Source organism: Eulemur rufifrons, chromosome 2, assembly GCF_041146395.1.
Source record: "Eulemur rufifrons isolate Redbay chromosome 2, OSU_ERuf_1, whole genome shotgun sequence".
Taxonomy (NCBI): domain Eukaryota; kingdom Metazoa; phylum Chordata; class Mammalia; order Primates; family Lemuridae; genus Eulemur; species Eulemur rufifrons.
This window is the reverse complement of record NC_090984.1, coordinates 17,149,671-17,173,484: the sequence shown is the minus strand read 5'-3', so window position 1 is coordinate 17,173,484 and position 23,814 is coordinate 17,149,671. Positions and strand designations below refer to the sequence as shown.

At 62.7% G+C, this 23,814-nt stretch overlaps 1 protein-coding gene across 1 annotated transcript; it reads right to left on the bottom strand.

Moving 5' to 3' along the window:
- Window positions 1-746: 746 nt before the first annotated feature.
- On the bottom strand, window positions 747-22,902 carry GNA11 (G protein subunit alpha 11). Its single transcript, XM_069497643.1, has 7 exons — window positions 22,746-22,902; window positions 9,066-9,250; window positions 6,363-6,517; window positions 5,031-5,159; window positions 2,936-3,065; window positions 2,410-2,563; window positions 747-1,614 (listed from the first exon to the last, which is right to left on the bottom strand). The coding sequence occupies exons 1-7, from the start codon at window positions 22,879-22,881 to the stop codon at window positions 1,424-1,426; spliced, it is 1,080 nt and encodes a 359-aa protein (XP_069353744.1). The 5' UTR covers window positions 22,882-22,902; the 3' UTR covers window positions 747-1,423.
- Window positions 22,903-23,814: the final 912 nt, after the last annotated feature.

Below are 23,814 nucleotides of genomic sequence, written 5' to 3'. Positions count from 1 at the left end.
AGCAGCCGCCGCACAGGGTCCCAACGTCGCAGTTGGGGCAAAGGCATCGCTGGCGATCTGTTCCCGGTACGATTGTGCAAAAAACCCCAAACCCACAGAACAAAACGGAAACGCTGTAGTGTTCAGTGTACAACAGATGAAAAAGCCACCTCTCCCCCGCAAACAGCCCCCCATTCCCTGCCTCCAGAGTCACGCGGGGAGAACCAGGGAGCGTGGCTCAGTGCGCGGCCGTGGCCAGCCCGGCCTGGAAGCCACCCGGGCCCGGGGGCCAGCCGCCGCCTTCCACGAGCCACAGGCCAAAGTGCGAGTGCTGGCTTCCCGCCTCCCGGGGACGCGGCTCGGGAGCGGGAGCAAGTGCTTGGTACGAGGCCACGCACGGAACCGCTGGCGTCCGCTCCTCCCTGCCTCTCGGGGACAGACCTGAGAATATTCTGTAAAAGTCCCCACCCCACCCTCACGGTTTCCAAACTGCATACGACACAAAATGGAACAAAACAAACAGCGGTGCCCCCCACCCAGTGGCCTTTCTCCCAGACCACACGGGACCGTGTGGGCTCCCACGGGGCCCTCTCCAGCCAGGGAGGTGGCCACATGGCCCTCAAGGGCCCCAGGAGAGCCCCGAGCTGGCCGGACTTTGGCCCTGGAAAGGCAGCCTGGAGGACCCCAAACCCCACGGCTGCAGCACGGGGACCCCTCCTGGCCCCGTGACAACTCGACCGAGGAGCCAGGCATGCTCTATGTTTCCTCAAAAAAAAAAAAAAAAAAAAGAAAAAAAAAGAAAAAAAGAAAAAAAAAAAGGTTAGGCACTTCCCAGGGTGGGCAACCGGGGAGCCCCCCACCCCCTCTTCTTGGAGTCCAGTGAGCAACAGCAGGGTACAGTCGTGAGGGTGCGGGACGCTCGGGACAGCAATAACTTAAAACAAGGACAGGAAGTCAGTCCCCGCGTCCCCGCCACGCCTCTCGTGACTAATGAGAAAAGAAGGGGGGGACAGAACACACACCCCGGTGTCCGAGGGTGAACACGGGGTGGCCTGGTGCCACCATGGGGCCTCGGGGCAGCGGGGCGGGCGTGACCTGTGAGGCCAGGTGAGGTCTGGAGTCGAGGGAGCACGGGGCACACATGTTTCATCCGTTTCGGCTTTTTTTTCATTTTCTTTTTTTTAGAAAAAAGCGAGCCACGAATCATGGCCAGAAAAAGGTGCCTTTGCCGCCGAGGAAAGGTGCGAAGGTGCGCGAGGTGTGTAGAAAGAAAGACGTACGTCCCCTGATACTGTGAAATAAAAACCAGTTGTTAAAAATATGAAAAAAAAAAAAACAAAAAAACAAAAAAAAAACACCCCTCCTGTGGACAGAGCCCGGCTCGGGGCGGGCGGCGCGCAGGAGGGGCGGCTGCCGGCAGAGGGGTCGCCTCACACGCCCAGGGTCAGACCAGGTTGTACTCCTTCAAGTTCAGCTGCAGGATGGTGTCCTTCACGGCCGCGAACACAAAGCGGATGTTCTCCGTGTCGGTGGCGCAGGTGAAGTGGGAGTAGATGATCTTGTCGCTGTCGGGGTTCAGGTCCACGAACATCTTCAGGATGAACTCCCGGGCGGCCTGTGCGTCCCGCTGGGGCCCTGCGGGCAGGGAGGGCTGTGCTGAGCGAGGCGTGAGCGAGGCGTGAGCGCGGCCCTCGGCCCACCCCACCCGGCCCGGCCCGGCGCCTACTGGGGGCCCACTGGCCAGTGGGCCCAGCTCTGAAAACGGGGCACTGGCCACGAGGACGCCCTGTCCTGGTGAGCTGTGGTCTCCTGTCGTGGCCATCTGACTACAGTCCCCGCCTGGCCTCCACCCCGCCCCCGCGCCAGCCCGGCCCCCCAGCCTTGCCCACCCTGCGGTGTCGCTGGGGCTTCCACCTCCTTCCCCGTCCCCTCACGCCCCTCCCCTAACAGCCGCCCAGGGCCCGCCCAGCCTCTCCAGCGCTCAGGCTGCAGGCAGAGCTGCGGAGATCACGGATGACAGGCCCCAGTGCGGGGGCTGCTCCCCACCTGCCATCCGCCTGACCCGATAACGCGCCTGGACACAGGCTCCCAACAAGGGCACCCCCAAAGGTGACACTGTCAGACTCGAAGGATCAGGCTCAGAGGAGCGCTGGGCCCGGGGCCAGACGTGGACACAACAGCAGCCCTCAGTGGCGACACCACTAATACACCCACACCGGTAAGGGCCAGGTGACACCCTCCCCAGGCCAAGTCCCCAGACCCACAGAGGGGCCAGTGTGTGGAGACCCCAGTCCCAGCACAACCCCAGGGGGCAGGGGAATCACGGGAGGACAAGTCGAAGTGCCCGGTTCCAGGTGCCCGGCGGGAGCTGGGCGAGGCAGTGTGCCCCTCCCGTGGGAGCCCCCTGACCCCGCGTGGAGCGCCCCGCACCGTCGAACTCGGGGAAGTAGTCCACCAGGTGCGAGTGGAGGATCTTGTCCTCCAGCAGGTCCTTCTTGTTGAGGAAGAGGATGACGGAGGAGTTCTGGAACCAGGGGTAGGTGATGATGGTCCGGAACAGCGCCTTGCTCTCCTCCATGCGGTTCTGTGGAAGGACAGCAGCCTCAAAGGGTGTCCACGGGCGCAGACACTGCACCCCTGCACCCTTCTGCCCTCTATCCGGCACCCCTCCACCCCTGCACCTGCACCCTCCACCTGCACCTGCCACCCCTGTACCCTCCACCCCTGCACCTGTACCCTCCACCTGCACCTGCCACCCCTGTACCCTCCACCCCTGCACCTGCACCTGCCACCCCTGTACCCTTCACCTGCACCCTCCACTCACACACTCCACCCCTGCACCCTCCACCTCTGCACCTCTCCACCAGGGCCCGGCCCAGCCTCAGCACATCCCTGACGCAGGGGCGGGACCCTGCAGAGGAAGGGCTGGCTCCCCAAGTTCACCCTGCTCGCCCACCTCATTGTCCGACTCCACGAGGACTTGGTCATATTCGCTGAGGGCTACGAGAAACATGATGGATGTCACGTTCTCAAAGCAGTGGATCCACTTCCTTCGCTCCGACCTCTGTCCTCCAACGTCCACCATCCTGAAAGGACAGAGCACCACAGAGGACTCAGCCACGGCGGCCCGCCCACAGCCCTGGCGGCACCCAACGAGCCCTTCCCGCCGGAGACGGCTGGATGTCAGTGGGAGCCAGGCAAGAATTCCCTCCGTGAGCGGGGGGCATGGCCTCCCTGCCTCTCCAGCCCCTCCACGGAATCCTGAGACCACGGACCCCAGGGAGCAGGTGTTAGTGGCAGGTGTATAGGGACAGAATCCCAGTGGATTCTGGGTGGTGACATGAAGCAAGGACCTGGGAGGCCACCTGGGACCCCCATCCTGAGCCTGACATCCCCTGAGGGCAGAAGACCTCTCCCTCCACAGGGTGACGGGCACAGCTGTTCGCCGCAGCACCATGGACTAGAGGAAAACTGGGCACCGCAGAGTCGCTCTGTTCAGAGCCACGGATGGATCGCAGGACCCACGGGCCGCGGCTGTGAAGGGCCGGCGGCTGCAGAGGGCCAACCCGTCACCCGTACACCCAGCGGGAAGAGGAGGTCGCAGCATTTCCCGTCCCACACGGCAAGGAATCATCTCAGGTGCGGAAACGCAGGGCGAGCAAAAGCTTATGAGCTCCGAGGTGGTGCATGGGGAAGACAGGCTCACAGTGGGAGATTCTCTTCTTTCTACCTGTGAATCTCCCAAGTTTTCTACAAAGAGGGAAGACTCTGCGTTCTTCTTGAAAGAACACAAGGGCAGAGAGGGAGAGCGCCCCTCAGGCCCCGGGCCGGGACAGAAACCCACGGTGCCCCATGCGCAGAGCAGCAGGGCTGCCCGGGCCACAGCGCGTGGTGGGATCTGCCCGGCCGGGGTCTGCAGAGCAGAGTCCGGCAAGCACAGGTGGATGGTAGACGTGCCGGGTGACTCTAAGAGACCCGGCAGTGACCAGCCAAGGCCGGTGCCCAGATGCCAGGCCACAGCAGCAGCCGCAGCCAGTCGGGAGGGACCATCAGTGCCGATGGCCCAGGGGCCACAGCCTTCTTGAACCACGAGGCCTCCCCAGCACGCCACAGCCAGCACGGGGCTGAGACCCAGGCCCCCAGCGCCTCGTCTCCGCCCGAGGGGCCAGGCTCCTCCTCTCGTGCACTGGGGCAATCGTGTCCCCATTGATGCCTCCAGCTGGGGCCCTGGGCCACGAGCTCAGTCCTAGGGCGACGACAGTGGTAGTGGCGTGGGGCCCACGATACAGCCCTGCACCCAGCACTCGGGGCCGGGAAAGACGTTGGGAAGGAAGTGACACACCGGCCTGGCTCAGGGAGGGGACGGGATATTCCTGACAGAGGACACAGAAGGCCCAGGCTGAGGCAGGGTGAGGGGCACCCTGAGCCGTGAGCTGGACTAGGGTCGGCCCCAAATCCGACACGACTGCTGTCCTGGTCTGGACACAGACAGCAGACAGGCACACGGAAGAACCCCCGTGAAGACGCAGGCAGAGGCCGGGGTGACGCTTCCACAGGCCGAGGAACACTAAGATGTTCCTTCTGGCCGCCACCAGAAGCTGGGAGGGGCCTGGGACAGACCCTCCCTCACAGTCTCAGCAGGGCCCAGCCCTACGCACTGCTTGACCTCAGACTCCCAGCCTCCGGAACTGGGATACTAAGTGCCATCGTTTATGTCACCCAGTCTGTGCTGCTTTGTCACGGCAGCCCCAGGCCACGCGTGCACTTGGCCCTGGCATTCAGCAGCTCTGGACGAGCCGTGACCCCGCAGCTGGAGACTTCACGTTGGGGGGAGAACACGCGGGTGGGGCTGTGTCCTCAGGGACGGCTCCTCCCGGGAGGGCCCGTGGCCAGGCCCCCAAGTCCCTACTGCTCCTTTCCTGCATGTGCCCGGATGACAGTCACTTACTGATGAATTTTATCTCCTCTCCTGGGTCACACACTCCCTGAACACCAGTGAGCCTTCTGCCACCACCCCCGCCCGCCCCAGGAGCCGGGTTCGGGGGACGCACCTGAAGATGATGTTCTCCAGGTCGAAAGGGTACTCGATGATGCCCGTGGTGGGCACGCGCACCCGCAGCACGTCCTGCTGGCTGGGCAGGTAGCCCGAGGTGGCAATGCGGTCCACGTCCGTCAGGTAGCTACGACACAGCGGGCAGGGCTGTCAGGCCGGCCTGCCGGGGAGGGCAGGGACCCAGGCACGGGGGTCTGAAGCAGCCGGGGGTGCTCGGAGCAAGCGTGGGCCCGGGGTCGGGATGGGGGCTGCCAACCCCTGTCCCGGGCCAGAGGGAGCAGGTTCGTTCCCAGGGTCTTGGGGAACAGAAACGACCCAGAACAAGAAAAGCTGCCGGGCCGCAGATGCCAGCTGGTTTCTGGGAGCTTGTACTAGGGCTGCCCAAAGGCGGACAGTCCCCAGCTCGGGGGGTTTCCACAGACAGGCCTGGGTGGGTTGGAGGGGTGACTTTCTTTTATATAAACTTATTAATATTATTTTAGAACAGTTTTTTTTTCCCCCTGAGACAGAGTCCTGCTCTGTCACCCAGGCTGGAGTGCAGTGATGTCATCAAGCTCACTGCAGCCTCCAACTTCTGGCCTGAAGCGATCCTCCCGCCTCGGCCTCCCAGGGTGCTGGGATTACAGGCGTGGGCCACTGTGCCCGGCCAAGAGTAGTTTTACATTTACAGAAAGTTACAAATACTCAGTCCTCACAGGCACGGGGTTCCCGCTGCTCGCATGGCACACGGGCGTGGTATGTGCACAATCAATGAAGCAGCATCTACACAATGTGTTAACCGAGGCCCACACTTCAATCGGGCTTCCTCGGTTTCCCTTCATGCCCTATCCTGCCCCGGGGCCCATCCAGGACCCCACAGGACACTCAGTCATCCTGTCTCCTCGGGCCCCCCCGGGCTCTGCCACAAGCTCCCAGAGGAGGAAACACAGGGAAAATGGGCAGCAGGGGACAGCCTTGCCACTGGACCTCAGCATGCAGTCGCGGCCCCAGTCACCCACTAAAGCACACGTCACCCCCTTATCCCAGGCCAGGATGTCAAGAGAACCCTGCTCACTGGTGGTGACGTTGCCCTGGGGGACATGCAGCGGGCAGGACTGAGACAGGCTGGGCTGTGTCCACCCCTCATCCCACCAGCCCTCCTAGAGGACCACGGGTCTGGCCGCCCCCCAGCCACATGCTGGCTTCCGACACCAGGGGTGCCTGGGAGCTCAGGACCCCGGGAGGGGTGGCAGGGCCAGGTGCACAGAGGCTGGAATGTCCTGTCACGGGCACCTGCTCTGTCCAGCAAGACGGCTGGGGCGTCCCCCACAGGCAGGAGGGCAGTACTCACTACTTGGCGGAGTCCGAGAGCTGGTACTCCCGCCTCCGGTCGTAGCACTCCTGGATGCCGGGGTCATTCCACAGGGTCTTGATGGCGTTGACGTACTGATGCTCAAACGTCGTCACCTTCTCCACGTCCACCTCCCGGATCAGGAGCGCGTTGGCCTGCGAGGGCGGGAGGAGGGGCCGAGAGCTCGCTGGGGGTCTGGCCAGGCGGGGCTGCTCCCCACGCGCCCAGGGCCATGGGAAACACATGCCAGGCCCGCGGCCAGGTCTCAGCCCGAGTGGCCTTTGTGCCGACTGCACGGTTGCAGTCACTGGCTCCCGCTGGGAGGGAAGGTGTGTCAGAAAGGCCAAGGCCGACTGCTAGGGACAGTTCCTCCCGACAAGGTCCCCAAAGCAAAATCCACAGTGAAGCAGCTCCGTGAGGACAGCTTCTCCTTCTACTTCCCGAATGTGGGGCCAGGGGGACAAGGCGATTGGAAACCGCCACAGGCATGAACAAGTGTGCTCCTCAGAGACCAAACGAAGGATGACCCAGCAGAGGGGACCTCGGCCCCAACCCCGACAGCAGAACAGAGGGTGGCAGCGCCAGGTGTGGGGTGAACCTGCCGCGGGCACAGACAGTGGGAGGCAGGCAGCTGAGTCCGCGCCGCAGCGCTGCTACCTGGTGGCCCAGCCGGCAACCGACGGCCAGACCGTGCGACTCCAGGGCTGGTTTCCTGCCCAAGGTGGCTTCACTCTTCTGTCCAACGAGTACGTATTAAATGCCATTAGGGGCAGGTGCCGCACTCGGGACTAAGGATGTGAGCAGCCCCGAAACAGCAGTGCCCAACATACACGACACCCCGCATGCGAAGTGGCTGGACCCTCACACGGCCCCGGGCAGTGGGGGCATCAGAGCCCAGGTTTGCAGTCGAGGCAGGGATACTGAGGCCCAGCCGCCATCTGCCCTGTCACAAAGGAAGAAGGACGACATGCAGACAGGCACACACACTACTCAGGGGTAGACACTGGGGAGACGGCTGGTTCCTCCTCCGCTGCACCGCGTGCCCGTCCTCAAGGCGCTCAGGCTGACACAGCCGGCCGCAGCTTGGCTGGGGATCGGGGAGGGGACAAGGGAGTCCTGGCCTGGCTCCCCTGGCCTCCCCGGCCACGGAGACCTCAATCATCCCCTTCTGAGCACCGCTCCCACCCCGACGCCCCTGGCCTCCAATCTGGGCAGGAACAGGCACCTGGGGGACTCGGACACAAAATGCCATTCCCAGAAAATCCCACGGACTGGATACTTCCAGATCAGCTCTGCGGGCCACAGGGACTGTCTCGACCACACAGCTGTACCCTTGCAGCACAACTAGCCACGGACGACGTGCCAACAAGCGGGCACGTGCCAGCAAAACTGCACTGAGGTTCACAGGCCCCGGTTTCAGACCCTGATGACATCTGGGGCCAAACAGGAACCCGGACTCCCAGAGAGGTCACAGAGAACAGAGCGGGCAGCAAGCCAGGGCCCAGCGGGCAGGAGACCACACGGCCCGTGCACGCTGCCTCGCACCCAGCACGGCCAGGCCCCCAGCTCAACGCCAGGCCTGGGGGGGCTGAGGATCAGGGCTGGGGTGAGGGCAGGAGGCCCAAACCAGAGACGTGTCAGAATCCGGCTGATTGACCTCGAGCCCTAAAGTAAATGGATTAATTCGAACCATATTTGGATAACTACAGAGTTCCATGCCAAGTGGGAGCCCAGGCCAAATCTCCAGGGTTGAGAGTTATAGGTCCCTGAAAACAGATCTACTAAAGCTAAGTGCACAGTCCCTCAGCTGCAAGGACCGAGGGAGGCCACCAGCAGGTGCTGGCGGGGCACAGCTGGCAGGCTGTGCCCAGGGCAGCTGCTGGGTGACAGCCTGGCATATCTCAGAAGGGCAGACCCCAGCAACCCCACTCCCAGGTGCACCCGAGGAAAACGGACACACGTCCACACGGACACGTGTGTGCCACAGTCACTGCAGCTCTGCTCCCAGCAGCCAAAAGTGGAATCAACCCCAGCGTCCACCAGCAGGAGAGCGGACACACACAACCAGGACTTTCCACGCGTGGGACATCACTAAGCCACAAACGGAACGAGGCTCTGACACGGGCTACAGCGTGGATGGACCTTGAGGACATCATGCACAGCGAGAGACGCCAGACACAGAAGGACACACAGTGTGAGACTCCATTTATGTGAAGTGTCCAGAATAGGCAGACCCACAGAGACGGGACGTGGTCATCAGGGGCTGGGGGAGGGGATGGGGAGTGACTGCTGATGGGGACGGGGCTTCTTTTCGGGGTAATGGAATGCCTAGAATTAGTGGTGATGGCTGCGCAACCGTGAGTACATCAAAACCTGCTGAATCACTCACTGTAAAAGGGTGAACTGCGTGGAATGAATGATACCTCGGTATGGTGTCATTAGAAACACAGGAGGGGAAGCACCAATCCACGGTCACCGTGAGGGCCGATGCGGGGTACACAGTGCCTGGTGGGCTGCGGAGGGGACACGGGAGCTCACTCCCGAGGGTGGGCCTCAGTTTCCCCCACTGCAACACAGGGGCGCCCACAGCTGGGGGAGGGAAGCCGTGGGACCCCACTCAGAGCACCCATCACAGACGCCACCCGGCACTGGAGGAGGAGGCGGCTACCTGCATGCCCACGATGGGAGAGGACGCAGGCTCACCTTGTTCTGCTCGTACTTGTACAGGATCTTCAGCGTCTCCATGGCGCGGATCATGGCCTGCATGGCGGTGAAGATGTTCTGGTAGACCAGCTTGGTGAAGCCCCGCTTGTCCTCCTCCGAGTAGCCGGCTCCGTGGATGATGCGCATCTGCTTGATGAACGTGCTCTTGCCGCTCTCACCCGTGCCTGGGGGCGGGGGGGGCGCAGTGAGGACGCAGCCGGGAGCCTCGGAACCCTCCGCAGGGCCCCGAGCCCCGCCACACCGCCCAAGGGGCCTGCTGCCATCCCTGTCCCGCACACGCTCTCCCAACACGGACCTCAGCCCCGCGGGGCCCTTTCCACCCGAGCCCCGTTGGTCCCCACGAGAAGTTTTCCTGGAGCCTGAGAGTTTGGTATCGACATCAGAGCCCAGGCGGTACCCCTGCTCGGAACATGCAGCCCCGCCCAACACCACACACTTTGACAAGCACCCCAGGAGGGCCAGGGCCTGAGGAGACAGTGGGCGCTCAATGCGACCTCCTAGGACGAATGCACCAGGTCCCCACCCTCCCGCTCCCGAGCCCTGCCCTGTGGCCCACAGCCACGCCAGCCCCTGGCACTGGCACCACGCGGCTCTCCCCTCTCTATCCTGCTGCTGTGGCCTGGGGTCACCCAGGACCACCACACACGCCACGGGTGGCCCGGAGCACGTCCCTGAACCCCCCCCCATCTCCATTTCTTCCTGTACAAGTGAAAGGGTGACACGGCCACCTCACGGGGCTTTCCTTGTGTCCGTTGTCACCTTGCTAATGCCACCACCTCTCTCAGAGATGGAGGCTCTTGCTGCCTCAGAAGAACAGAAGGGTGAGCAAGTCAGGCTGGAGAAACCACCAACATATCCCAAACATGTCCCCAAGTCTCTGATGCTCCTCCCTTCCTAATCCTCTCCCCTTGAGCCTGGGCTGGACTGAGTGACCTGCTTCCAATGAAGAGAATATGACAGCAGCGACACTGTGTCACCTCCAAGACTAGGTCATAAAGGCGCTGCAGCTTCCTCCTGGCTCTCTGGGATCCCTCGCGCTGAGCTAGCTGGCCGCCATGTTGGAAGGAAGCTCGAGCAGCTGCGTGGAGAGGCCTGCGTGGGAGGGGACTGAGGCTCCCACCAGCAGCCACACAAGCACCCACTCAGGAAGCGGCTCCTCCAGCGCCACCCAAGCCTTCAGATGAGGCAGCCCTTGTAGGTATCTTGACCACCATTTCTTCTTTCTTAATTTCTTTTTATTTTTAATTTTTTTGAGGCAGAGTCTTGCTCTGTTGCCCAGGCTGGAGTGCAGAGTTGTCATCATAGCCCACTGTAGCCCCCGACTCCTGGGCTCCAGCGATCCTCTTGCCCCAGCCCCCCGAGTAGCTGGGACTGCATGTGTGCGCCACCACACCCTGCCTTCACTACAATCTCTGAGACCCAAATCCAGGACCACCTAGCAAAGTGCTCCCAGACCCCTGACCGTCAGAAACTACACGAAATAGGCCGGGTGTGGTGGCTCACGCCTGTAATCCTAGCACTCTGGGAGGCCGAGGCGGGTGGATCGCTCGAGGTCAGGAGTTCGAGACCAGCCTGAGCAAGAGCGAGACCCCGTCTCTACTAAAAATAGAAAGACATTATATGGACAACTAAAAATCTATATAGAAAAAAAAAAATTAGCCGGGCATAGTGGCGCATGCCTGTAGTCCCAGCTACTCGGGAGGCTGAGGCAGTAGGATCGCTTAAGCCGAGGAGTCTGAGGTTGCTGTGAGCTAAGCTGACGCCACGGCACTCACTCTAGCCTGGGCAACAAAGTGAGACTCTGTCTCAACAAAAAAAAAAAAAGAAAAGAAACTACACGAAATAATAAGTGACTATTATTTCAACTTGCTACGTTCTGGGGTGACCTCATTACACAGCAATAGATAACATCTGACTTCTAAGAAAAGCTGCCTCAACTCCCCACCTGTCAGGCCCCCGTTGTCTGCAAACTCAAGCCCCAAGCCGTGCCCCCAGACCACTTCTCCAGGCTCCCCGTCACCACTTGCTGCCCTGCGCCCTGTGTGCGTGATGCTGTCCCAATCACAGCCACGCGAAGGTGCCCGCGTGGCCGACTCCAGCTCAGTTCCCCTCAGGCCTCTGCTCCAGAAATCCCCTCAGCCAGCACACAGCCCTCCTTCCCGTACTTTCCCCCGTGCTGCCTGCAGAAGCCTTGGCACAGGTGCCTGGCGCAGGGCCCCGGCAGCCTGGAGCGGAGAATGGTCCTGTGCGCCCCACGGCAGCCACACACGGTCCTGCCTTCAGGAGGCACTTGACGGCGCCCAGTGGCTGACCCGTGAGCTCTCTCAGGGGACGCCTGTGTCACTGAACACCACACACACCACACATTGGGAGCCCTGGCAGAGCTGCCTCTTCCCAGAACTTTCTTCACCCACCTCAAATCCTTCATGGAATAAACACAATCTGACTTCCATTCTGCCATCAGGTAGTAATCGGCCCCTCCCCCCACCTGTCCTTCCTCAACTCACCTCGCCACAGACTCTACAAGGGGCCAAGCCCACCGATTCCGGCGCAGGGCGGGCAAGTGGTGCACCTGCGACGCCGCCGTCTCCCAAGTGACCCACGTACCCTCTCCCCTCACCGTGCTCTGCAGAGACAGGCGGCGGCAGGGAGGAAACGCGACTCTAAACCAGGGGTCCTCAGCGCCACTGACAGTGCGGCTGGATCAGGAACCCTGGGCCCTGAAGGGCGCTTAGCAGCGTCCCTGCCTCCACCCACTCCATGCCAGGAGCATCCCCAGTTGTGACAACCATAAATGTCCCCAGATGTCGCCCAGTGTCCCCTGCAGTGGCAGAATCACCCCTGGGTAAGACATTATTTTTAACAAAATGCTGTTACAAGAGATGGCTGCCCGCCGGTCTGTGTGGAAGGGCGGCCCACCTGGAAACAGCAAACAGGTGCGGGACCAGCAGGTCGGCAGGAAGCAGACGGGCCCATGCTCCGGCCGGAGGGCGCCACCCCTTGGTAACTCTGCACCCAAAGCACGAGGTCCCTTGGGCTGGCTGCAAACGCCTAAGTTATAAAACAGAGAAGCAAGGCTCGCAGCCTCACAGGATGCTAGGAAGACCAAGACAGCCGTGAAGGAATCTAAAAGCCACAGATCACTACCCAGACGAGAACAGACCTGGCCTGGTCCTGCTGCTTTGGGTTTTTCTAATGAAGGCAAAAATGAAAACCACAGCCCTGACTCAGCAAGGCCCCCATGCACTCACGCACACACACGCATTCACACACGCACACATGCATACACATGTGCATGCATGCAAGCATACATGTGCACACTTGGCACAGATATGCACTTTGCACACATGTACATATATGCAAGCACCTATGGACATGCGTGCACACACATGCCCACATGAACACATCCAGCCGTGCACAGCCGGGCAGCTGCACGTTAATCCATGTACAACACCCCAGCTGTGTGGAAGCCACCTGTGTCCCGTGTACCCTGGGTGACTAAGCAAGGAGCATTACCCACCAAGGCCAGGAGAGGCTGTGGTGGGAGACAGGAGGCCAGCAAGAACCCCTGGCCACTGGAAGCAGAGCCAAGCCCAGCTGGCCCTGGGCTTCCGGCCACCGTGAGGCTCTGGGTGGCACCCGAGCCCAGCACCGGGACCCAGGTGTGTCTTTTCAGGTGCGTTGGCCCAGCCTTCCTTCCAAGTCACCCCGTCTCCGGGAGCCAGCTCAGCTGCTGCCACATCCTGCCACACGGTGCCGTGGGGCTAGGACGCGGCAGTCCCCACACACCACACCTCAGGTCTCCAGGTGCCTGGGTCCTGCCCAGGACCTCATGTCCCACCCTGGAGCCTGATGGCCTGGGATCCTGGTCAGCGGAGGCCTCGCTCCCGCCCCCAGCACAGCCAGAGTTCAGGCCTCAGTCCTCCATGTCTCCGCCTGACCTGGCCTCAGCCAACCCCCCCATAAGACCCCTCACCTCCCAAATCCTCACCGGCTGCCCAGCCCTCAAAGCAACATGCGACACACTCGAGATGTGGCCTCGCTCCGGACTGTCCACAGCATCCTGCCCCACCCCTGCCCAGCACACCCCAGGGCCCAGGCCACCCTGGACCCACAAATTCCTCAAACACCCGCGTCCCCCCACACCTGAACGTGGAGAGCACAGCAGCGTTGTTCACAACAGGCAAAAGCAGAAGCAGCCGGAGGCCATCCCACAGCCGGACAGCCACACAGACGGCCACGGAGTTACCAGGGAACCTGCCCAGCAGTGCAGACGGGGGGCGCTGACTCGTGCACCACCACGATCAATCTGCAGGGGCCGTCCTGACCGGGAAAACGAAAGGGCTCCATCCCTGGTGGCTCCACTGTGAACACTCCTGAATGACTGCTGTCCCCCCAAATTCTCATGCTGAAACCCTCAACCCCAAGGCAGTGGCCTCAGGAGGGGAGTCCCTGGGGAGGTGCTAAGGTCAGGCCAGAGCCCTCGCGAAGGGCTCCCTGCCCCCTGTCCCACACGAGGAACCTCGAGCAGCGCTGTCAAAGAACCAGGAAGCGGCCCTCGGAGCCTGCAGCGCCTGGTCAGGACTTCCGGCCTCCAGCACTGCTCACAAGCCACCAGCTGTGCTGCTGTCGCTGCGGCCCAAGCTGACAACGTTTTGGAGATGGAGGGCTTACTGGTGGTGGCCGGGGTCAGGGACAGGCTGGGCGTGGCGTAGCCACCCTGCCTCACCCGTGGTGGCGGCCGCACGCACCTGCGCAGGCGAGGAGGCAGTGTGGAGCCTGCCCCAGCCCTCCCCGGGAACCTCGCCCAGCTCCGGGTCCAGCGGGGGACACGCAGTCCACTTCCGCAGGTGTCCTGCCTCCCGCTGCGGCCGGGAGCGTGATGAGCTCAGACTCTCCGGGAGCCGTGGTCGTGGGCGCCCGCGGCTATGTGCCTCGCTCAGCTCCACATTAAATAGAAACCACCCCCACCGGCCTCCCTCCCCAGCCGCGGGAACTCCGGCTGCAAAGCCCAGATGCCTGGTGTCAGGAAGTGCCCGGCACTCCCACGGTGCGGTCTCTTCTCCAGGACGACACTGCGCTGTCTCCGCTGCGGGGTGTGGCGCTCCCTGCACATCTGCGCGCTGCCGTGTGGCTCCCTGAGTGCGGGACTCTGACTGCCCCGCACGCCACGTCCCCAGCCCCTACCCAGGCTTGGCACACAGAAGACGCCGCAAAAACATTTTCTGAATGGACCGGATGCCGGCTCCCTCTGGAGCCCTGCGTTCCCTGTGTCCACCAGGCCCACTTGCCTTCTGTCACCAGCCCTGGCTCCTCTGAGAACAGGGCCCACGGCTCCCACCCCTGGGCAGCTTGGGTCTCAGGGAGGTCCCCACACAACCGCAAGCAAGGTGCCTGGCCCCCCGAGACCACTGTGCCCACCTCATGGCCTGGCAGGTCCAGGGGGGCACGGGACAGGTGGGCTGGCACCTGTAGGGCGCACACGCCAGGAGGGTTGAGTCTGACTGGTGCTCCTGCAGACGGACTAACTCCCAGGGAAGGGAAATGAAAGCCTGTTGAGAATGAGAAAACCACTGTCCCCGTCTCAACCAGTGGCCAAGATCTACGAAGGCCACCTGGGAGGAATCCGTCCGTGCCCAGCTCCTGGCAAATGTCCCCGAAATGTAGGAGAGGAAAAGGGAAGGAAAGGGACAAGGTCTGGAGCAGGGACAAGCAGGGCTCATCTGACACTGCTCAGAGACTCGAGGTACCAATGGCCTTGGGAGCAGAGTGGGGACAAGATCTAGGACCAGAACGTGAGTCAGGGCCCAGAAGCCCAGGGCTCCAGGCTGTGTCCCGGCTGCAGTGCCCGAGACTGGGGGATGTGGGTCAGGAACTGGCCAGGCCCATGGGGAGGCCCAGGCGGGAGCACAAGCCGGGAGCACAGCCAGGGCCGCTCGCCCCACCCACAGGACTCTGCTAACCGCTCCTCAGCGACAGTGAGAAGGCAGGTTGGTGCAGGCTGCACGCGTGCACGTGTGCATGTGATCTCAGCTCCTGGAAGCACAGCCTGGAGACAGCATGCTGACCTCGAGCTGTGCCAACAGGTGCAAGACCCGAGGCAGGCGGGGGAAGGGGAGGGGGCGAACCTCCTGCCACTGAGGACAGAGGGTGAGGCCCAGGCCTGGGGCCAGCTTCACAGACAGCCTCTTGCCAGCTCCGGGAGGTAAACACTACAGTGCCTGCTTGACTCCTAGGGAAACTGAGGCACAGAAAGGTCAAGCAACCTTCATGAGGTCACACAGCGGCTAACTGCTGGGCCTGAACAGACTTGGGTCTCCTGGCTTCACTGGCTGTTCCCGCCAGCCCAAGACGCCCGTCTGCCCTGCTCCCCCACGCAGGCAGCAGGAAGACGCGCTTCTCAGCCAGCGTCAGCCCCGAAGTGCACCCATGGGTGCCTGAACTGCTAAGGTACAAGAAGGAGGCCCGAGACTCACTGCCCCACAGGGGCTGTGACAGCCAGGGACAGAGGTAAGATGGCCTCTGGACTCGGCACCGTAATCTTATCTCTGTGCCGGTGGCAAAGTCTGCTGCAGGGTTGGGGGGAGGGGGGGACCCCTCCCCAGGTGCCTCGAAGGTACAGACACTAACTGCCTCTCAGCAGCCACAGGGCCACGCTGCCTTGTCACATCTGAGGTCTCTGTGTAGACTGACCCAAGGTGGCAGTGGCTGTCCCCACCAGATTAGGTTGGTGTCATTCATGTTTTTCAAGCCCTCGTCCCCACATGCTGGGGTCTTGCCACAGCCCTCTCTGAAGCGAAGCCCCCTGAGAGCTAGCCAGACCCCACAGTCTAACCCAGCCATGGGCGCATGGGCGTCCACCTGAGGGACAGTGACAGACCTACCTGCCAGCTCAATAACTGTCACCCATGAGGCTGGATGAGATGGCCAGTGGGGGAGGGCCAGCCAGGGCGCATGCCGGACCCGCCTCTCCTTCAAACGGGGGGCCTGCAACGAGGGCTCTGCTGGCCAACAGGCCCGGGGTGGAGCCAACCAGTGCAGAGGGAGGAAGGGCTGTTTGCTGGGGTCCACCCCCCCCCAGTGTTCACCCAGCACCACGGCACGAGGGCCACACCAGGCCTAGGGGTCAGGAAAGGGACAGAACAGCCAGCCTGAAGGCCGCCCCCGAGACCCCACAGGACGAGGAAGTCCCAATCAGGGGAAATCCCAATCAGGGGCTGAGGACACCACCGCCTGCCAGTGTGGACACCGCTAGCAGCAATGACAAAGTGCTTCCACCTCCATCACACCCCAGTGACCCTTGCCAGAGTCCTACAAAGTCACAGCCATTTTCACAGGACAGAAGAGAAACCGCAGGTGGGAGGCGGACGGTGTGTGGGGCACCAGCCCTGGAGCTACCGCAGGCAGACACCTGCCTCCGGAACCAGCCCGGCGCCTTCTGAGCCCAGGGTCCCTGGGTAGATGCCACCGAGGGGGCGCCCCCCAGGGTTGTTCCGGCAGCCATTCAGGGAGAAGGTGCGCGAGGGAGCCCGCAGGAAGAGCAGCGGCGGGAGGACAAAGCAGCTTCCTCTGCTTGCGAGCGCCCACCCTGCACGGAGCACGCGCCTCTCATCTGCTCTGCCCACGGTCCTATGGGGGGGAGGGGGAGTCTCTCCCATTCGACAGATGAGGAAACTGAGGCTTGGAGAGACACAACAACCCGCCCAAGTTCTCGCTCCAGAGCACGCCCCGCCCCCCACGCCCACGCTGGCTGGCACGGAGCACCCCAGGTTGCAGGAGGGACCTGGAAGGAGCGAGCCATTGTCCCAGGGGCCCCACCTGCCCATGGAAATAGAGCTCCTCCCCTCCCCCCCCCGCTGAGCAGTGAGCCCTCGTGCTCACCAGCAAGCTTGTGGGGCGTCAGGAGTGCCAGGTTACTCCCCTCACTGTCCTGGGTGGCCTTACTTCAAGCAGCCAATGACAGTCACTCAACAAGCACCTCTGAGGCCTGCAGGGCTCGGGGCCACATGCAGTGGGGCAGGGGACAGAGGACACAGAGCTGACCAATAGCCACAAGACAGGTAGGGGGCTCATGAGAGACATGGGTCAGCGGTCCTCAACTGGAGCGGCTCTGTCTCCAGCAGACACCGGGTGATGTCTGAGGACGTTTGTGGTCGCTACACTGGGGGCTGCTCCTGGCATGGGCAGGGGGAGGCAGGGATCCTGCTCAGCACCTGCAGTGCCCGGGACACCCCTCCCCAAACATCTGGGGCACAGAGCCTGGGAAACCCGCTCAAGGTGCCCAGTGAGCTGACCCCAGACCCCAGGGAGGGACTCTGCGGGGAACAGGTTCTCAAGGAGCACCAGGTGCCACGTGGGGCTGGACGTGGGCCATGGCTGGGTCCTCGACCCCACTGCCCCCTGAGGACACTAAAGCACGGACCTGAAGTCCCACAGCTACAAGTGGCAGTGGTGGGTTCTGAACCTGTCTCCCCAGCCCACACACCTGACCCTGACACCACAACGTTCCCAGGCCCTGGGGACGTTCTGTCCACTGCGCTTGGGCACCTGGCGGCCATGGGTGTTGCTGGACCAGAGGTCACCAGCATCAGAGAAGCCAGTGATGGGAGTCTTCTGGCCCAGGGGCAGACGGCAGTAGGGGACTGCAGGAGACACCCTGGTGGGGGGTGTGGCCAGGCCCAGGTGACCAGCCCAGGTCTGCATCCAGGCGGCCAGTTCCAGACAGCCCAGCGAGCCGCCAGGTGCCCGACGCAGGACAGACCCAGCGGCTGGCAGGAGGCTCCTGGGGCAAAGGCAGGGCTGGGGCAGGAACCACACGTGTTTGGTGGCGGCTGCACAAACACCCTCCCCCCGTCTCCGGTCTGTGAGCAGTCCAGTGTCTGCCCCAGACACGCCTGTGCTGTCTGTCGCCCTGGCCGGCAGGCCACCAGGGCTCACTGCCCTGGTACACGGTTGGGAAACAACTGCCCTGCAGGGGACCCACTTGGCTGCAGGGAAGCGACAAGCAGGCCTGAAAGCCACCTCCCACCTCACCAAGATCTGTCCAGACTTCTTGGCATGGGCCTGGACGTCCTGCTGAGTGTCCTCATCCCAGAAGGAGAAGGGCTCCACCGCAAAAATCAGAAAGTGAAACCTTCTGTGGTTACATGTTGGCGGGGAAGCCCTTCCCCCCTCACCGCAGTGCCAGCAGGGCCAGCAGGAGGCACGGGGAGGACAAGTCCCCGAGGACCTCAGAGCCCATGGAGACGCGGCCGTGGCGGGAAGGGAAACCCAATTGCACTTGACGCGACTCGTCACGGCACAAACTGTCTTTTTCCCAGGGAATCAGTTCAGGTGCCGGGCCCTGCAGGCCGCGTGGCGCAGGGGAGGTGTGGCCCTGCACCCTCCTGGGCAGACGGGGAAACTGAGGGTGCAGGAGGCCCAACAGCAATTCTGCACGCCTGCCAACAGATGTCTGCAGCACTTCCGGGGCTGCGCCCTGAGAAAGCAGACCCTTCGGCAAAATGCATCAATAACAATTAATTAAGTGTAAACATTAAGGAGGTAAGAACATGTCCTGGGCTGAGCCTCTGTGTCTCCCCAGCCCGGACTCCAGCCCAGGGAATCAAGGTTGGACGAGGCCATCCAAGGACGCTTCCTGCTCCCACAGTCTTCTGGGACACAGCACAGCCACCCTGCCAGGCGCCAGAGGCCACGCTCCGCGCCGCCCGACGCTGGGAGGCACGCCCAGCCCTTCCCGTGGGGCCGCCACACCCCACGCCAGATCCCAGCCTGTCACTGCTCTGTGAGGCTGGTGCAGGCCGGACAGGAAGCCTCCGGAACCAACCAGCCTGCTTTATTTAGAAAGCCCAGAGCCACTCCGGCTGGGCCCTGCTAGCAAGCCCAGGCTCCGGCAACAGGCATTCCCACGGAAGCCCTCCACCTCCCCGCTCTAACCCTGCCGTGAGGAGCGGCTGAGGGGCCTCCCTGGTGGATTCCTGCCGAGACAGAGACACCACGGCCATGGGCTGCACTGGGAAGGCAGGGCCCATCGGGCTTGCGGGAAACCGGCTCCAGGAACTCCTAGCTGGGACTGCAGCCCCACAGGGTCCTCCCGGGAGAGCTCGCAATGCCCAGGAAGGACCCCAAGAAGGTGGCAGCGACATGCCCTGCAAGGAGGCTGGAACCGCCAGTGCGCTAAACACACAGTACGTGCTCGTCACTCCGGGTCCTATCGACAGCTGTCACTATCATCGACACAAATGCCAATAAGGACAAGCCTAGAGTATCAGCGACTAAAACCGAATATATGTGCACACGTTCACATGTACACTGAGCATTGAATTCTCAGAGGCACAGCCGTGACCGTCCAAACAAAAATATTCACTCTATGAGCACTCAAGTAAATTTCTGGCAAAATAATTCCACTGCCTGCCCACCAGCTTTGCTGTGTGAGCATACTGCGTCACATACGGCCATGTGGCAAGGATTCTTGCAGGGGGCAATTTGCCTGCAGGGGACACTGGGTGATATCTGGGGACATCTGTGGTTGTCACACTGGAGGGGCTCTCCCTGCATGGGGTGGGTCGAGGCAGGGACACTGCTCAGCACCCTGCAGTGCCCAGGATGGCCCCACCCCAGAGGACGAAAGCAAACTTTCACACAGAGTGGCAGAGGTAGCACAGGAGCCAGGGCACCGAGTGCAGCTCTAGGACTTCCTCGGGGCCACTCCCCGCACCCCTCATAGGAGGCATTAAAAGTCCCCTCCAGGCTGACCAACCTCAGAGGTCACGTGCAGCCCAAGGGAGACAGCATAGACACCACCGAGTGGACGAGACATTTTCCCAGAACATGCCCCACCTGATTCCCGAGACTAGAGGGAAGATGCCAGAAACACCCACAGAAACGAGACAATCCCATGCCCCAGATGCCCAGCGGGGTGACAGCAGGCCCCACCTTCACAACTCTGCATGGGAGCCGTGGCGGGGCCAGCGGGTTGGAGCCCCCACTGCTAAGGGGCAGGGGAGGAAGGAACTCCGGAGAAAAGCGAACTCCAGCTCGCCTGGCCCTGCTGCACAGGGGACGGACGTGGTGGCCTCCACTCAGAGGTACCCAAGTACATCATCCAAGGCAGGCACGTTAACCACCTGCTGCAGCCCAGCTGCAGCCTCCCTGGCCAGAATCTCAGTCCCACTCTCAATCTGCTCCCTGCAAAACACGGACAGTCGCACGCTCAGGCTGGCTTACTGGGCAAACGGAATGAGTCCTACCAGCAAGTGGGAGCTGGGCAGAGGTCCCCTCCCCTGCGCCCTGGCACCCCAGCCCTGGACCTCCCCGCAAGCAGTCCTCCACCTGGGATGCAAGTTTGCTTAGATGGGAAGTTTTCTGAGGGTCTGTTGCATCGCGCTCCCACAGGGTTCCCTGGCTCCCAATGCCTCAGGGTTCAGACCACAGTCACCTCCTCTGTGAAGCCCTTCCAATCCCAAGGCAGGTCCCTGGTCCTCTGTGTTGCATTTAAACCTGTTCTCCTTGGGTCTTATAAGCCTTCACCTTGGACCTGCCCTGCCATGCCTTGAACGTCACAACAACTTCCATAGACAGGTGCACGACCCCCATTTTATAGGGTGGAGGGTGACTTCTAGGGTCACACTGTGGGGGAGGGGTGGGACTGCAGACACAATTACTGCTGCAGCCAACACCACCTGGCCACAGGTGGGCACCAGACAAAGGCTTATGGGATGGGCCACGTCACTTTCAGACCTGCTCCAAGCCATGGCAGCAGATGCAGGAGCCCATCCGTGTCTTTGAAACCTGTGTCACCCTCAAGTCCAAAGTGCAGGCACAGAAGCCTGGGTTGCCTCAGGGAAGGTGGCAGGGGGGTCTGGAGGTCACAGAGCCACAGGGCAAAGCTATCTGGTAATATCCTTATGACACCACTCCAAAATAAAGTCTACCACCCTCTGCAAAAGCCATCCAGGGCCACCTTGTCCTCCAAAGTACCACCACTCGGGCCCCACCACCAAATCTCCCCGAACTTTGAGGTTACCACTCTGCCTACTTGTCTCTCCTGGAAAGATGGCCTGTTTTCGAGCCTTTGGGTAAATCAGAACACAAGTTTGGAAGTAAGACAGGAAGGCATTTCATCCCGGGCGCCTCTCTGACCCGGGGCGTGGAGGGCTCCGGGAGGGTCACAAGCGGAGAGGCAACATGCTCCCCGCCATGACCTGCCACCTCCCAAAGGCGAACTGACACCAGATCCTCCTCAGGTGCACCCCTTCTGGAACAGCCCCTCATTTTCCACCTTGTCCGCAGGCCAGGAGCCAGTCCAGGAGCTCAGGAGGGGAGGGGAGGGGCAGTGCAAGGGCTTCTGTTTTGTAAACCACTGCAGGGCCCTTATTTAGGGTAACAACACTCTGCCGCCCAGCTCCTTGCAACAGGTGTGCCTTGGGAAGACGGAGGCTCACATGTGAACTTGCTCCGGGCCGGGCAAGAGGAGCCAGGACATGGGGGCTGCTCCCAAGGAGGGCCGGACCCCGGCTCCCACTGAGGAGCTAAGGAAAGCAGCCTGGGGAAAGGCTGAGGACTCGGCCAGTGCTGACAACTTGCAAAGGCTCCCTCAGGCGTCAACCCCGCGTGGGCCTCCGGCTAAACAGAAACCCCAAGGGAGGAAAGACTGTCCCTCCCACAGGGTGTGTTCCACTGGAGAGGGAGGGGAGACGTGGGGACGGCCCTGAAGGGAATGGTGGGGGGGGACAGAGGAATCTTTGGAGGGAAACAGGCTCTGCATGGAGGGAACAAGGCTCCACCGGGCAGAAAGAGTCAGGGCAGGACCCTGGGAGGTGAGGGGTGAGTGGGTCTTATGGATTACAGCGCAAAGGTCTGACTCTGAAGAGACACTAGGGTGAGGGGGACACCTGGTGGGGTAAGGTCAGAGAGCCTGCCCCTGTGCGTGAAGGGGCCGTCCCTTGAGCAGGGGCACAGGGCAGATCCTGAAGGGTCCTGGGGGCCCAACATAGACAGCGGAAATCAGGGGCTGACCCCAGAGGGATCTGGAAGCTCAATCTGGTCAGTAGAGGCAGGGGCTGACCCCAAAGGGGCTGACCCCGGAGGCCAACATGGACAGCACAGGCAGGGGCTGACCCTGGAGGGTCCCAGAGGCCTGACCTGGACAGTAGAGACAGAGGCTGACCACAGAGGGACCCTTGGGCCCGACATGGACAGCACAGGCAGGGGCTGACCCCGCAGGACCCAGCAGCACAGGCATGGGCTGACCCCGCAGGGCCCCGCAAGACCGGGCAGCACAGGCAGGGCTGACCCTGCAGGGCCCCGCAGAACCCCGCAGCACAGGCGGGGGTGGACCCCGCAAGACCCCGCCACACAGGAAGAGGCAGACCCCGCAGGATCCGGCAACACAGACAAGGCTGACACCGCAGGACCCCGCAGCACAGGCAGGGGCTGACCCCGCAGGACCCCGCAGCACACACAGGGGCTGACCCCAAAGGACCCCGCAGCACAGGCAGGGCTGCCCCCGCAGGACCCCGCAGCACAAGAGGGCTGACCCTGCAGGACCCTGCAGCGCAGGCAGGGGCTGACCTAGCAGGACCCCGCAGGACAGGCAGGGCTGACCCCGCAGGACCCGGGCCCGGAGGGACGCGCGCCAGGCCCGGCGGCCGCACTCACCGAGCAGCAGCAGCTTGAGCTCGCGCCGCGCGTCGCGCTTGTCCCGCCGCAGCTGTTTCTCGATCTCGGCGTTGATGCGCTTGGATTCCTTCACCTCGTCGCTCAGGCAACACGCCATCATGGACTCCAGAGTCATCGTCCCGGCCGCGGCAGCCGCCGGCCGCCCCCGCCGCCGCCCCCCGCCCCGGCCCGGCCGGACCGCCTCGGCCGCCGCCTGCCTCGGCCCTCGGCCCTCGCCCGGGCCGGCGCCCCCTCGCCGCCGCCCGCGAGCCGCCTGTCCCCGCTCGCGCCGCGCCAGCCGCGGACCCCCGCCCGCCGCCCTCAGCCCGCGCAGCCGCCGCCGCCAACCGCAGCCGCCGCGACCAAGCGACACCGCCGCACAACCTAGCCTGGCTGGCAGCACGGCCCGCGACGGGCAGGCGGCGCGGCCAATGGGAAGGGCCGATGGACCCGCGCGCCCACATTGGGGGCGGGACTAGAGGCCTGGGCGGGGCTTCGGTGCGCGCGGGAGGGGCGGGGTGGGGCGGGGTGGGGCGGGGCGGGGGCGCCCGCGGGTTTGGTTGCGCCGACGTGGGAAGGGGGGACGCGCAGCCGGGAGCCGGGCGGGGCCGCCCGGGATTGTGGGAATGTGGCGGACTTGGCCGGCCTGCCTCGGCTGCGCTGGTCTCGCCTCGGCCCCGTTCGGCCCCGCTCGGCCCCGCTCGGGCAGGCCAGGGAGGGAGAGGCGCGCGCCGATCCTCACCGTCTCCTAACCCGTGGGGAGCCGCCGCTTGACTGCAAACGAACCTTCCCTCATATGTTAAGTAGCGTTAATGGGCCGCCTACTGTATATCAGCCGTTAATGCAGCGCCCGCTGTATACCAGACATAGCGAAAGCATTAACGGAGCTCCTGCTGTATACCAGGCATGAAACAACCATTAATGCAGCTCCTACTCTATGCCAGACATGGACCAGCCATTAATGGAGCGCCTGCTATATACCAGACAGGGCAAGTATTAATGCAGTGCTGCTACATACAGGCATGGACCAGGCATTAATGCAGCACCTGTCATATATCCTACACGGCAC

What these genes read in the sequence shown, in the direction of transcription:
- GNA11 (XM_069497643.1), bottom strand. Translation starts at nt 22,881, where the DNA reads ATGACTCTGGAGTCCATGATGGCGTGTTGCCTGAGCGACGAGGTGAAG. An exon ending in ACAAGTACGAGCAGAACAAG is followed by an intron (nt 6,518 to 9,065) that starts GTGAGCCTGCGT and finishes CCGCCCTCGCAG; the next exon opens with GCCAACGCGCTCCTGATCCG. An exon ending in CTACTTCCCCGAGTTCGACG is followed by an intron (nt 1,615 to 2,409) that starts GTGCGGGGCGCT and finishes CCCTGCCCGCAG; the next exon opens with GGCCCCAGCGGGACGCACAG.